The sequence below is a fragment of the Mus caroli genome, unplaced genomic scaffold, assembly GCF_978045245.1.
Source record: "Mus caroli unplaced genomic scaffold, Mus_caroli_1 scaffold_14, whole genome shotgun sequence".
NCBI classification, from domain to species: Eukaryota; Metazoa; Chordata; class Mammalia; order Rodentia; family Muridae; genus Mus; species Mus caroli.
In genome coordinates, this window is record NW_028227269.1 from 113579939 (window position 1) to 113593576 (window position 13638).

General features: G+C 41.2%; 1 protein-coding gene across 2 annotated transcripts; it reads left to right on the forward strand.

The window, feature by feature from the left end:
* Positions 1–242: 242 nt before the first annotated feature.
* LOC110306777 (zinc finger protein 141-like) lies at positions 243–13283 on the forward strand. 2 transcript variants are annotated; one of them, XM_021178874.3, is made up of 3 exons: positions 243–363; positions 7419–7545; positions 11576–13283. In XM_021178874.3, exons 1-3 carry the CDS (start codon positions 355–357, stop codon positions 13228–13230), a joined length of 1791 nt encoding a protein of 596 aa, XP_021034533.1. In that variant the 5' UTR covers positions 243–354; the 3' UTR covers positions 13231–13283. The 2 variants fall into 2 exon arrangements, with proteins under 2 accessions (XP_021034533.1, XP_021034534.1); XM_021178875.3 differs by having other exon boundaries at positions 7419–7514; positions 11576–11902.
* The last annotated feature ends 355 nt before the right edge of the window (positions 13284–13638 follow it).

A 13638-nucleotide genomic window follows, 5' to 3' on the forward strand; every position in this document is an offset into this window, starting at 1 on the left:
CGCAAGACCTAACGAAGAAGGAAAAGCCACAGGTCGCCCTGGAAACTAAATCCGTCGAATCCCGCCTCAAAAACAGATTCATCCTAGAACTTGCCCTTCGGACCTCATTCGGCCGTGGGTTGGTGCTATCTGATGTCAATCAAGATCAGGAGGGCGGGGCGGGAGTGATGGCAGTCACTTTGCTGGAAGAGTATTGGCTGAGAACCCGCCAATCAAATTCACAGAGCCTTGACAATATCGCGAGTCCACATCCCGTACGCGACCTTTGTGTTGGAAAATGTGAGCGTGTTTTCCAGCTTTTGGAAGCCCCGGTGGCCCTTACGAAATCACGGGTGCTGGAGATGCAGGAAAGCCATGGAGATGGTGAGCAATGGTCGCGAGGCTGCGCGGAGGGTTGGGTAGGCGGGAGTCTGCGCTCCGAGGGGGCGCCGGGCGGGCCAGGTCGGCTCGGCCTAGGGCGGAGTCGGGCCGCTGCACGGACCTGGCGTCCTCGGGTGCCCCGGAAGGGAGGAGCAGAGCAAACACTGATTTTGCTTCCAGGCCTTTGCCTTGCAGCGGCCTCTCTGTCTGCAGCCAGCAGACTGCGGGAGATGGCCTGAAGGAGCATCAGAAAATCCAGTCTCCGTGGCGGAGGTTCCTGCGGGACATCAGCGGGGCTCCCGCTCTCCTCCCGGAGTTTTCCCGTTTCCCCCTTGCGCCTAGTGGATGTACCAGAAATAGGTCAGATCCGAAACCCTTTCCCCACCCTGCAACTCTGTGTGCCATTCCCAATCAATATCAACTGATGGGTCACCGTGATGTATTTCAATCAGATGGCTTTTGACATCGCTTTTCTAAAGATTTAATGAATGGCGCTTTATTGTTGGCTTTCTTTAAGTTTTTGTATCAGTATATATTAATTATACATCCTAATGAGTTTCATTATGGCATTTTCACACATGCATATGTATTTTGAACATATCCTCCATTGTTTCTTTCCTGTCCCTCTCCCATAATAACTCCCTACTTTCCTAGCTGCTCTAGGATAGACAAAAGTCTATCGTTTGGTGAACCAAGGAACTTCATGAGGGTTATTAACCGAGGGATTAATTACAGGAGCCCGGGCATATAATTAGTGGCAACACGACACTAGAAAATATCTCTCAACCACTTACCAACTGTTCACTGCCCACAAATCCTCAGGGAGGAGTGAGGACAAGGAAGTATTGTTAGGTCCAGTCTTTTGCAGGTCTGCGCATTTAATCACATCTGCTGTCATACAGGTGAGATATCCTCAGAATACCATTTTGTAGAAATTTGTCTTTTGCTTCTTAACAGTTCACCCTTTCAACACCCAGGTTGGTTGGTTGTTTAAGTCTTTTGATTTGGTTTTTGTACTCTCCTCCTTTTGTCTTCTAAGCCACAGATACCTTCCCAAAATGTTTTTCAGTTGAGTTTTTCCCCTTTCGTGACACCCACCCTCAGCTTTAGTGATTTCCTGCGCCTGGGCCTGGCACCTTGTGTCCACAACTGCTGTGTGCTTATTATCTAGCACACGTTGACCTCTGTGCCCACTCCTTAGACAACAGCCTGAGCTTCGAGGTGCAGTGAGGGAGCAGCTGGATACCCTCAGGCTCGTAGACTCTGACCTAAGAAGCCCTTTTGTTGTATGCATGTCTTGGTGACCAAGAACAGTATTGAAGTCAGCATGGTGGAGTAGCCATTTTTTTCAACACTGTGACTTCAATCCCTTAGTGTCTGCTAGGTTATATGGTCATTCTGCTTCGTGCTCTCAAAAACAGCCGCACTGCATTTGTAGTTTAAACAGTTCTGTGCCCAGGTTTCCTTTCAAACACACTCGATGTTTACTGAGTACTTCTTTTTCTAAATTCTCCTCTCATATTACATGCCATCTGCAGTTCCCCTCCCTCCCTCCTCCCAGCCCGCCCCCACTTTCCCTTTCTCCCAGATCCACTCCTCCCTTGAGAAAAGAGCAGGCCTCCCAGGAATATCAGCTGAACACAGCATAATAAGTTACAGTAAGACTAGGCACATGCCAGGGCCGGGCCAGGGCAACCCAGTAGGGGGAAAAGGGTCCCAGAAGAGTCAGAGACAGACCCTGCTCCCACTGTTAGGAGTTCCACAAGAACAGCAAGCTACACAATCATAACAGATATGCAGAGGACCTAGGTCAGACTTTTATAGGCTCCCTGATGGTCACTTCAGTCTTTGTGAGCCCCTGTGAGCTCTGATCAGTTGATTCTGTGGTTCATGGGATACTTATTCATAATGCTGGCCTGGCACCTGTTGCCTGTGTATTGAATCAATCCAAGTTCTTAGAATCCATCGTGTTAGGTAGCCACTGGTAGAATGTGCTGCAAAACTTCTTCCTGGAGTAAACAGCAGGTGGTGCTGATGTAGCCCTTAGAAAACTTGCCCATCCATCTAAGCCAGAAGATGTCACATGCGCTCAGTTGCCCCTTCTCCCAGAGCCTCGACGTTCAGTCCAATGGAAGGTGTTAACTTGCATCCTTCACTATGCACACAGGCTCCTTCTAGGAAGAATAGGTAGGCCTGGAGTCAAGTCATGTTGCCAACTTGAGAAAAGGACCTGGAGAGTTTGGAACTCACACTGAGGCTTCCAGAATCCCATTAATGAGTAAGGCACAGGAAAATTTAGAACTCAAGGCATGTCTGGTCTACATGTGAGACCTCATCTCAAAGCAATAAAGACACAACCTCACAAAGTCGGTGGTGAGGTGTGTGACCCGGTAGACCCAGCTGAGAGAGTGGTGGCAAGTAAATGCATTCAGATGTCCACAAGAACTGACTTAACACAGATCGGGGGTCTGAGTCACAGACGAGTGTGTCCTTTCCTCACTTAAGCCCCGAAGCTTTTTCTTTCAAAACCTACAAACTTTGTTGCATTTCTTCTCCTTGGCAGATATGAACAAAAGTGTAATCAGTCTAGTTAGGGCACCATGCTCAGAGTAAAGCGGGGATTCCACTGAACCTGGTTTTGGAAACCAGTGAATCCATTGGTTTTGTGTATAGGAACATGGGTACCTGCAAAGCTGCTGTGGCACTGAGAAGTCTCATCCCACAAAGTGTGTCCAGGACGTAAAGGCTGGATCATGGCATCCCACTTAATTAATCTTTTCACTCCTGCATGTCTTGTGCAACTGGGATGAAGAAGGATATGGTAGGCAGAGTCCCAGAATCGAGTCTCAGGATGCCCCCATCTCATTCCATCTCTTAGGGATATGAGCAGCCACATTGTCTTTGTGACAGACCTAATGATTAATGTGTTTCTTTGCTCTTTCTTCTCATGCCTGATTGATCAGGGTTACCTTAGTCCTGGCTATCTCTGTCTTGTAGTATAGTGGAAGAGATCATTGTTTCATACCATAAGGGAAAAGCTGCATAATACCCTCCCTTCTAGCCTTTACTACTCATGTGGATTTTACATAAGACATGTGGGCTCCAGGAGCTGTGGGCTTGCTCAGCAGCTCTTGGAGACTTTATTGTTTCGCCTACTAACTTGTGCTTCTCAGTTCAGGAATCTTGAATTCTTCCATGAGCTTCCTAGTCACAGTCAGTTCTGTATACTATTCATTCCGTGGCCTGGGGCTGATGTCAGAGAAAGAACTGACAGTTACCTGAGAGCAGCATTGGAGAACTTGTCAGCAAGGGATGAGGACATGAGACTAAAGTGGAGTGTAGGTTTTTCTCTGTAGATTTATAAGCTTAGTGGACTCCCTTTCTGGTTACATCTGTCTTTGTGAGATAGGGGTCTTAGCTGTCAATAGCATTTGCAAACTGTATTGTGTTATGTACCATATGTATAAAAAGGATTCTGTTGTCAGTATAGCCATCATCTGAGCTGTGTTCTGATCTAGACTTATAGGTCTGTGAAGAACTGAAGAAACACTAATAAAACATATGTTCGCTTGAGAATGTACCATGTGCGTGGGGATGGCCTTGATACCCAAGTAGCTCCTGCTTGTTCCAGTGAAACCCTAGAAATTAAGCTCCCTCTCCCTGGTGTCATGAAAGTGGTTTGTCAGAAACATGAATACATAGGTTTCCAAAACTGAGTACTTTTACAAAGTAAGCTAGTTTTATTAGCTGCTATCTACCAGGCAATCAGATATTCCTTGACAGCTGCCGTTAGCAATCACAGATTCTTTTATTATAATATGCATTATCATTATAACTGTGTGTGTTTGTGCGTGTGTATCATAATGGTTACAGAAAGGTTAAAGATTACAGAGTTCAAAGAGGCCTTATTGCAGTCAGAGGTTAAAAAGCTGATACATTTAAGAGGCCATTATAGGCGAAGATATTAGCAGCTGTGGGTGTACACAGGTGTAAACAGCTTCATGATGGTTCTTGTAAAAGAAGCCCCTACTCTGGTAAAGCTGGGATTGTTTATCACAGAGAGAAATTTCAGGATGAGCCAGTATGTACCAGACTTGGAGTTTGTTAGGAAGAGGTTATAACATAAATTTGAGCATGAAGGTCAGTAGAAACAGGTTCTCTAAAAGGGGAAGAGACACCCACGTGTGGACAGAAACTTCTTTACAGTCTGTAATAGTTGCCTTACAGTAAACAGATTTCAGTGTATTCTGAAGTTGCACCTCAAAAGGTTGCTGAAAAACTTAAATAAGATCATAGCCAGTTCCTGTTGTGCCCTGGCTAACATAGCTTGTGAGGAATGCATGAATAACTAGTGTTTTTAATGTAAACTGCAGTTAATAGTCTTTTGTGAAGTTCTCAGATCACATGTGGGAAAGGGCGGAGGCTGTATTCGGAGATTTGGCTGTATTTAGGTCCTAAGCATTGTTCATTGGTGTTTCAGTATTTCATTTGAACTATCCAAGTATAAAGGGAACTTTGTCTCTGTGAAAGCAGCTTTCACAGCAGACTCTGTTCGGTTGTAATTTGTGACTTTTTTTTTTTGTTTGTTTGTTTTTTTTTTTTTCAAGACAGGGTTTCTCCGTATAGCCCTGGCTGTCCTGGAGCTCACTCTGTAGACCAGGCTGGCCTCGAACTCAGAAATCCGCCTGCCTCTGCCTCCCGAGTGCTGGGATTAAAGGCGTGCGCCACCACGCCCGGCTAATTTGTGACTTTTATCTAAGTAGACATCAAGCAGACTCCAGGGTGAGAGGCTCCTTTTGCCTTCCTTGTTCCCTCAGTTTCCCCCGTGAGGCTGGCCTGTCCAGCTTGATATCAATGAACCCAGAAGTAGAAGTGCTGAGGAAACACAAGAGCCCCACCATGGGCTCTGCTCCCTTTCACTAAAAATCGTTCACAAGGAAGACCGTAGAAAATGATGCCCAGGGGAAATCTGGGATTATTCCATGATTCCTTGACACATACACTGGGTGCTCAGGTGTCCTTACGATAGATTCCAGGTGAGTGTGTGTTACATTGTTGATTAGTTCCCAGGCCTGACTTTTCTGATACAACTTTAATATGCTCACAGGTCACTATAGTTCACGGTCTACCTTATTAAACTGATAGTTGAAAGCCTTTTTACCTGTATGACCAGTTACTAGTTTTTGCTTCGTGGTTAGTGCACAGATGAGCCACACAGTCATTTTGCTTTTTTCACTCAAAATGGAGCCACACAAGACAAGAAACTAGGAAGCCTCTATTTTACACATCATATTGTGACCTACAGAAACCTCACTTCCTAAAGTAACAGGTCTCGTGGACCAATCCACCTCCTGATCGTATACATTATATTCATTGCTTTAAGTTACCTTGGCTTTGCTGGGCTGTTCCATGCAGAGAGGCTTCTGTTTTCCCTCTCCTCCTCTTTTACCTTTCTCTTTTTAATATTGTGTGTGTGTGTGTGCCATTTGTTTTTGTCTCCAGAGTTGGTATTGAGTAGTTTACAAAGTATCAAATGGAAGGCAGAACCATGGTTCCTCCACTCATGTCCCCATAGTCTCCATCAGTGGTAATTCAGAATGTTTCTAAAATACGTGAAGGTGACTCAATCGATCGTCAGGGATGGAAGACAAGAGATTCCTAGGAGACCGTGTCTCTGGTTAGGGGCAGTAGAACCCCATATTCAGAATTTGGAGACGTTTGTTTCTCTACCTTTCTTACTTCTGGTTAGTATGGTTTTGTTTGTTTTTATCTTAAGCTACTTCCTCTTCTAATATGAAATAGACATGGTGCAATATATTTATTCCTGCTCAGTATCACATATACACAATTCTTTACCACTCTTACGTTTAGCCAAAGAAACAAATCTATTTCCAAGTATGTTCAAATTAGACCTTATAATACAAAATAGTTAGTAAATGACTAAAAAGCTACAGCTTTGATTGTAGTTTGACACCCTTAAATACATTCTCAGTGGTATTATATTTTAAAAAGTATTTAAAAAAAAGAGTCTTCCTTAAATAGAATATAATTCCAGTTTGCACCATTGGCTTCTATGGCATAATGAGTGGCCTTAGATTTATGTCCTTCTACCTCCACCTGCCAACTGCTGGAATTAAAAGTGTGTGCCCCCACATCTGGATTAACTGGGAGGTCAACTTGTGTGTATGCGTGCTCGTGAGTGTGTGTGTGTGTGTGTGTGTTTTAATCTGTCCTCAGGAGGAGCCCAGGGCCTTATGTACTATGTATCACTGGGAAATACACACAGCCATTGTGTATTGTTTTGGATTTATAGCTACTATTTTTATTTTTAGAAATAAAGTATAAATACTATTTGATCAGTTTTCTTTTGCTGCCTTTTTAATATATTTCCATTCCCAACAACATGGGAAAACTGCTTGAAGCTTATTTTAGTTTTTTTAACTTTACGTTTCCATCTTAATCCTGGACCAAGTGCATTTGGTTAGAACCTAGGTTTGACCATTTGCCATCTTTTGACAAAATAATGTAGGGGGAAAAAAACACATAAAACCATTCCCATGAAAAAAAATTATTCTAGCTATACTTCCTGTTATAATAAAATGCATGATCTCTTTAAAAATCAAATTGCACCTCACAGCTGCTAATGAGCAGTCTTGGACACTGACGTCAGCTTTACTACTGAGCTATGTCCTCAGGAACTCCGACTCCAGTCCAGAACACCTGAATAAGAATCAGAATCCGTCTATTTCACTGTGGCTTTCTAGTCTCATTTCCTCTGTTACACAGCAGATGGTGTTGTCTGTTAGTTTATACCGTGCATGCTCTGATAGTAATGCTCTGCTACTTAATGTCATACAATTGTAATATTTACACTGGTTTGGCGGTGTAAATATAAAAAGGCCCTTGCTGAACAATTCAGTTTCCTGAATCATCACCATCTAACTCTCACTTCCTCTTGGCTGACGCAGAACTCAGATCATCCTGCATAACAGAACTCTGATCATCTTGGATAACACAGAACTCTGACAGTGTGGTATTTGTGTTCGTTTCTCTTTCAGGAGCAGTTGACCTTCCGCGACGTGGCCGTTGACTTCTCTCCGGATGAGTGGGAATGCCTGGACCCTCCTCAGCAGAGGCTGTATAGGGATGTGATGGTAGAGAACTACAGAAACCTGGTCTCTGTGGGTGAGGACAGCATCCCTGCAGAGCTCCCAACACACTGCCACCATTTCATGCCTTTCCTTTTAAAAATGTCTGCTGTAGCCTGTGCTTTTCATAAGCAGTACAAGCTTGAGCTTTAAAGAACAGTTGTGGGATCTTTGGCACACATAAAAGATGCTCCCGTTTCTTCTCATCTTTGTCCTTTTCCTCTTTCTGGACTGACTATACATCCTGCCTTTAGCTTAGTGGTAATTGCAACAAATCTATGCCACATAACATTCTGATCTACATATTAAAGCCTACTTTCTCCCCCTCAGCTTTGATTTGACTGTAGTTAGAAGTGGAGGTCAGCATTTGGGAATTGAAAATCTTGTCTTACATGTCTTTTGAGAAATCATATTTGTACCATTGTTGTTCTTCTGAATCTCTTCTGTTGAGCACAGTAATGAGACACGTACCTCAGTTGATACTGGTGCAATCATAATACAGGTCTTGTTCTTTTTTTTGATAACCAAGTCTTATAGTCTCCAAGTCACACCTGGTTACCTCTCTAGAAACACACAAAAGAGCCTTGGGACGTAAAGTGACCAAAGACAGTGTTCCCAGGTGGGTGGGTAGGTAGATAGGTAGGACCGAATGAAGCAGTGGCAGTGTTCCCAGTTGGGTGGGGAGGACGGAATGAAGCAGAGCACACAGGTGAGGAGGGCATCTGTCAAGGAGCACTCTACAAGGTTGTGTAATTCCACACTGCATGCGTATTCCAAATTGTCTTTATCTGGGGTTGGCAGAGGTGGGGTGGGGAGGGTGCTTACTGTGCTGTTAGGAATAATGCTGCAGTAAACCTTAAAGAAAAATATGTCTTCGTTTGGACATCACCGAGTATTTATTGTGGCACTCTCTGGTACCGTCTCAGTTTTTCTCTTCCTGGGTTGATGTCCATTACTTCATTATAGTCAGAAATGAACATCAGTGCTTTCCTATCTGCCAGGACCTGTTTTGTGTCCTACCAGGATATCCAGGTTGATGTTTGTTTGTGTCTATAAATCTGTTTATAGTATTTTTCAGGGTTTGCTTCCTGATTAGTACTCTTATCTAGTTTTGTTTTACAATATGAAAACTAGGGATGTAAAAGTCAATATTATCCTGGTACATTCAATATCTTACCTCCATTCTCAGTGCTTATAGCATATATTTGAGAAGTGGGAAGTGTATTGTAATGTATTTATTATAATTATACTCTGCTAGAAAAATGGCCATTTGTGTTTGTCTTTGTTATAGTTTCTATGGCTTTGATAAAACACCGTTACCAAAAGCAGCTTGGGGAGAGAAGGGTTTCACCATACAGTTCTACATTACAGTGTGTCACTGAGGGAAGTCAGAGCAAGAGCTCAACAGGGCAGGGATGAGAAGACAGGAAAGACCCGTACAGTGGTGCAGCTTCCTGGCTTGCTCCTTGCTGCCTGCTCAGCCTGCTTTCATATACACTCCAGGACCACCAGCAATGGGCTGGGCTCACCCACATCGGTCCCTGTGCTTAGTCACAAGCCAGTCTTAACGGAGCTGTTTTCTTAATTGAGGTACCCTCTTCTCAGAAGTCTCTAGTTTCTGTCTAGTTGATAAAGAAAAGATTTTTTTAAAAAAATGTCAGTGTGTTATTTTCTTTCATTAGAATTTCTAACTTATTTTCACATCTCTTTTTTCTGAAAGTGTATTTTTTATACCATAATTATGGCCATATATCAGCTCTCTTTGACCCCTTCATGATTTTTAGCATACCTGAATCCTTACATTTAAAAGAGTCACCTATGATACCGCTTAATTTACCCCCCCCCTTTTTGTATACACTAATGACAAAGTAATCTCTAGTCTCTACAAATTTTCTTTATACTTATACATTTCTCTTTCCTGTGATATTATTGGTAACACAGCTGTTTTGTTTGGAGTGTGTATTAACAGGTTTGTAATTAAGCTTTCACTTTTGTCTTTTCAGTTTTATTCAGAAATTAAAAGTGTGTTGTGTATCCTCCTAAGTCCATGGAATTCAATTTCTCTGTGTTTGATTCCACGGAGCTTTACAGCTTTATTATTTGGGTTGCCCGTAGTAGTAGGGAAGTCTAGTGGTGGTGGTCATTGACAGTGTATATGTCTGTATTTTTCCTTGACTCTGAAGAGTGGGCTGTCTGGGTGCAGTGTATTTTAGACTTTGCTCCTTCAGCACGTTCACTGTGTCCTCCATCTTATGTCTGGTTTGCAATGCTTTTTTTAAGAGCTCCGCTGAGGTCATGTTGGAGTGTCATAGAGAAGCCACATCACTTTTACCACTCTCCAGATTACCTTTGTGACTTGTGGATCATAGAGTCTAATGCATCGTCTTCATGTTCTTCCCTCTGAGTCAGTCACTTCTATTTATTATCCATTGAAATTTGTCCTTTAAAAAAGTATCAGCAGCAGATTATAATAAGCATGGGGGATACATGGAAGCACCTTAAAAACTGAACGTGCATTTGTCCCAGCAATAGTAGGTCACTCTGTCGATAAGGAGTGTTTAGTGCGACATGATTTGAAGTAGCCAAAATAAAAGTTAATGTCAGTACAAATGCATAAATGATTCGGGGTCTTAAATGAGAGCTTAGTGTATAAACCGCTCTTGGTGAGGACCATTGTGAGTTCCCAGTACCCACACTGAGCAACTCACAACTGCCTGTCACTCTATTCCAGTGGGATGTGATGCCTCTGGTATTCACAGGCATCTACACTAATACACACACACACACACACACACACACACACACACACACTCTTCTGAAAATAATAAAAAGCATTTTTAAAAGGTTGTGTCGTCCATGTGCACAGTGAATTAATATTCAGTAATATAAAAAAGACAAGCAAAATCACTTAATTTTATGCAGCATGGGTAAAAGTGCAGGACTTAAAATGAAATCAGGCAGACACGAGAAATGAGCATCCTAATGTGCAATCTGAAAAGTTAATCTCAGAAGTGAAAAGTGAGTGCAGATTGGTACATGAGCAGTGACTGTCACCTTGGGGTATTGTTGAAGTAGTGGTGGTCAAAGATGAATATTACTGAAATAAGCATAAGGCTACTAGACAATAGCTGTTTTTTTAAAGATCTAGACTTAATTGGAAAAAAAAAAACAAGCATTCAGAATTTTATAGATCACAGGTGTATTTAATATGTATTTCTTGGGAAATACTAGAGAAATTGATGGTTAGTGTTCAAGTACAATATTATTATTTTTTGAAATGATAATGTGTTAAGTAGATTTAGCCATCCCAGTATAAATATATACTTAAAAATAGCATGCTGTATATAAGTAGATTGAGTTTATTTTTCAGTGAAATCAACAACAAACAATAGTAATTTGTTTTATATTCAGAAAGTTATTTTTTTCTCTACAGGATGGGTGACAGTTTGGGATAACAGAATAGTACTTGCTTTTGGTCTCAGTTTTACAAAACTGTTACGTAAAATATACCTGGTATCTCCTACTCTCTGCCATTGTAAATAGCCAGGTTTTATACAGGCTCTACAAAAGCCAAAAAAAAAAAAAAAAAAAAAAAGTCCTCTGTCTCTTTTTTTTTTTTCCTTATGGTGATGGAGATTTGATTTTTCCTAATTAGCTATGTTATATGGGGAAAAGAAGAGCTGTGCTTGACAAAAGTAACAAACTTCACTTCCTCCTACAGTGAGACTGCTTGGCCTTGTGCTTACTTGGGGTGCCGTGATTCCTTACCTGGTTATGGGAGGGTGTACAAGTTTAATTTTAAGGTGTTTTGTTGTTTTAGGTTTTTTTTTTTTTTTTATCATTTTTGTTTGTTTGTTTCAGTTTGGTTTGGGGTTTTTTTTGTTGTGTTTTTGTTTTGTTTGTCTGTTTGTTTTTTTAGTAAACTTTCAACCTTTGCTACTGTGATTTCTCCAGATGTTTCAGATATGGAACTCCAGATGTTCCATCCTGGTATAACTTCACATGTATTTACAAACTGTAATAACTAGTATCTGTTAAATTAATTAGTTTGTTTTTATTTATTTCAGCTCTTTCTCATCATTGTACCCAGAACTTTTCACCAGAGCAGATCCTAAAATATTCCTTCACAGAAGTGACCAATGGAAGTTATAGCCTTCAGCATTTATACTTAAGGGAGGACTGTGCAAATGGAGATGAGAATAAAGCAGCAGCCTGCCATGGTAGACATAAGCAATGTCTGATCACAAGCAATACCAAAGACAACAGAGATCAAGAACAGAAAACAGCTCTGAAAAAAACTCATGCAAGGCCAGATACTTTTGATGAGCCATGTGTCTATAACTGTAAATATCCACAGGAGATTTTTCAACATGACTTAACTTTGAAAGAAAGTTGGGAAGATCTGATAGATAGATTAATTTTTCACTCAAGCAATTTCATAGACAAAGAATTAAGAAACAGAGGACTGATCTCTAAAAGTGATCAAGCCGAGTCTTCCTATCCTGGAAGAGCCATACTCTTCAGTCAGCAAATACCAGTCTCCTGTGGCCAAAAGCACAATACTAATGATTGTGGATTGCCTGCTACTGATCCATTATTGCATAGCCAAAATGTAGATACAGAAGTTTGGGAAACCCCTTACATGTATAAGGAAATTAGCAAAGGTTTTAGCAGTGGATCTTTACTAAATAGTTGCGATGATGTGGTTATCTTAGAGAAATCTGGTCAGTGTGACAAAGTACATAATGACTTTGACCATTGCTTGAGTCCCAACAACCATCAATGCACTCTTCCAAAGAAGCTTTTCAATTGTGATAATTTCTTTACTCAATGTTCAAAGCTTACTATCCATCAGGGTAACTATATTCAAGATAAGCATTACAAGAGTAAGCATTACAAGAGTATAGATTGTGACACGATGTTTAATAAAACTTTAAATGTTACTAGGCGTAAAATTCAGCATTCCAAGAAAACCTACAAATGTAATGAATGTGGCAAAGCCTTTAAATATTGCTCAAGTTACAGAAAACACAGCATAATTCACACAGGAGAGAAACCCTACAAATGTAAATTATGTGGAAAATCCTTTACCCAGTGTGCAAGCCTTAAAAAACATCAGAGAATCCACACTGGAGAGAAACCCTACAGGTGTGAAGAATGTGGCAGAAGCTTTAACCACTACTCAATTCTTGGTCAACACCAGAGGATTCATACAGGAGAGAAACCCTACAAGTGTAAACAGTGTGGCAAGTCCTTTACTCAGTGTTCAAGCCTTCAGAAACACCAAGTAATTCACACTGGAGAGAAGCCCTACAGATGTGCAGAATGTGGCAAATCTTTTACCCAAAACTCAACCCTTAGTCAACACCAGAGAATTCATACTGGAGAGAAACCTTACAAATGTGAAGAGTGTGGAAAGGCCTTTACCCAATGTTCAAGCCTTAGAAAACATCAAAGAATTCACACTGGAGAGAAACCCTACAAATGTGAAGTATGTGGCAGAGCCTTTAACTGCCGCTCGTCTTTTACTAAACACAAGAGAATTCACACAGGAGAGAAACCTTACAAATGTAAAGACTGTGACAAAGCTTTTATCCACTGCACAAATCTTATTCAACACCAGAGAATCCATACAGGAGAGAAACCATACAAATGTAATGAATGTGGGAAATCCTTTAGTCAATGTTCAAACCTTAGAAAGCATGAGAGAATTCATACATGAAAAAAACTAACAAATGTAAAGAATCTAGTAAATCTTTCATCCATAGTCAGAAACTTGTGTAATGTCCTATAATTCAAACTGGGACGAGTCCTACAGAGGTAGTGAATGTAACAAAGTCGGACTGTTATTTACAGGTCACTATCTGAGAACTAATTGTTCCTTGGGAGAAACCCTACAAATCTGAAAAATGCCAAATTCTTAAGGTTTAAAATCTTTTACCAGACACCACAGAATTCACTTTAGAAACACAAATGATTTTTTAAATGTGGAAAAAAATTAATTGTTGGCCATCTCTCACTAAACTTTGAATTCACGCATGAGACAAAAACTGGCAAATGTGCACAACCAGACAGTTATTTATAGCTCTTCAGCTTTCACTATAAACATAGAAGATCACACAAGAGACAC

Excerpts from the sequence above, each read along its gene's own strand:
- LOC110306777 (XM_021178874.3), top strand. Across the intron at positions 7,546-11,575 it reads CAGAAACCTGGTCTCTGTGG|CTCTTTCTCATCATTGTACC; the intron begins GTGAGGACAGCA and ends TATTTATTTCAG.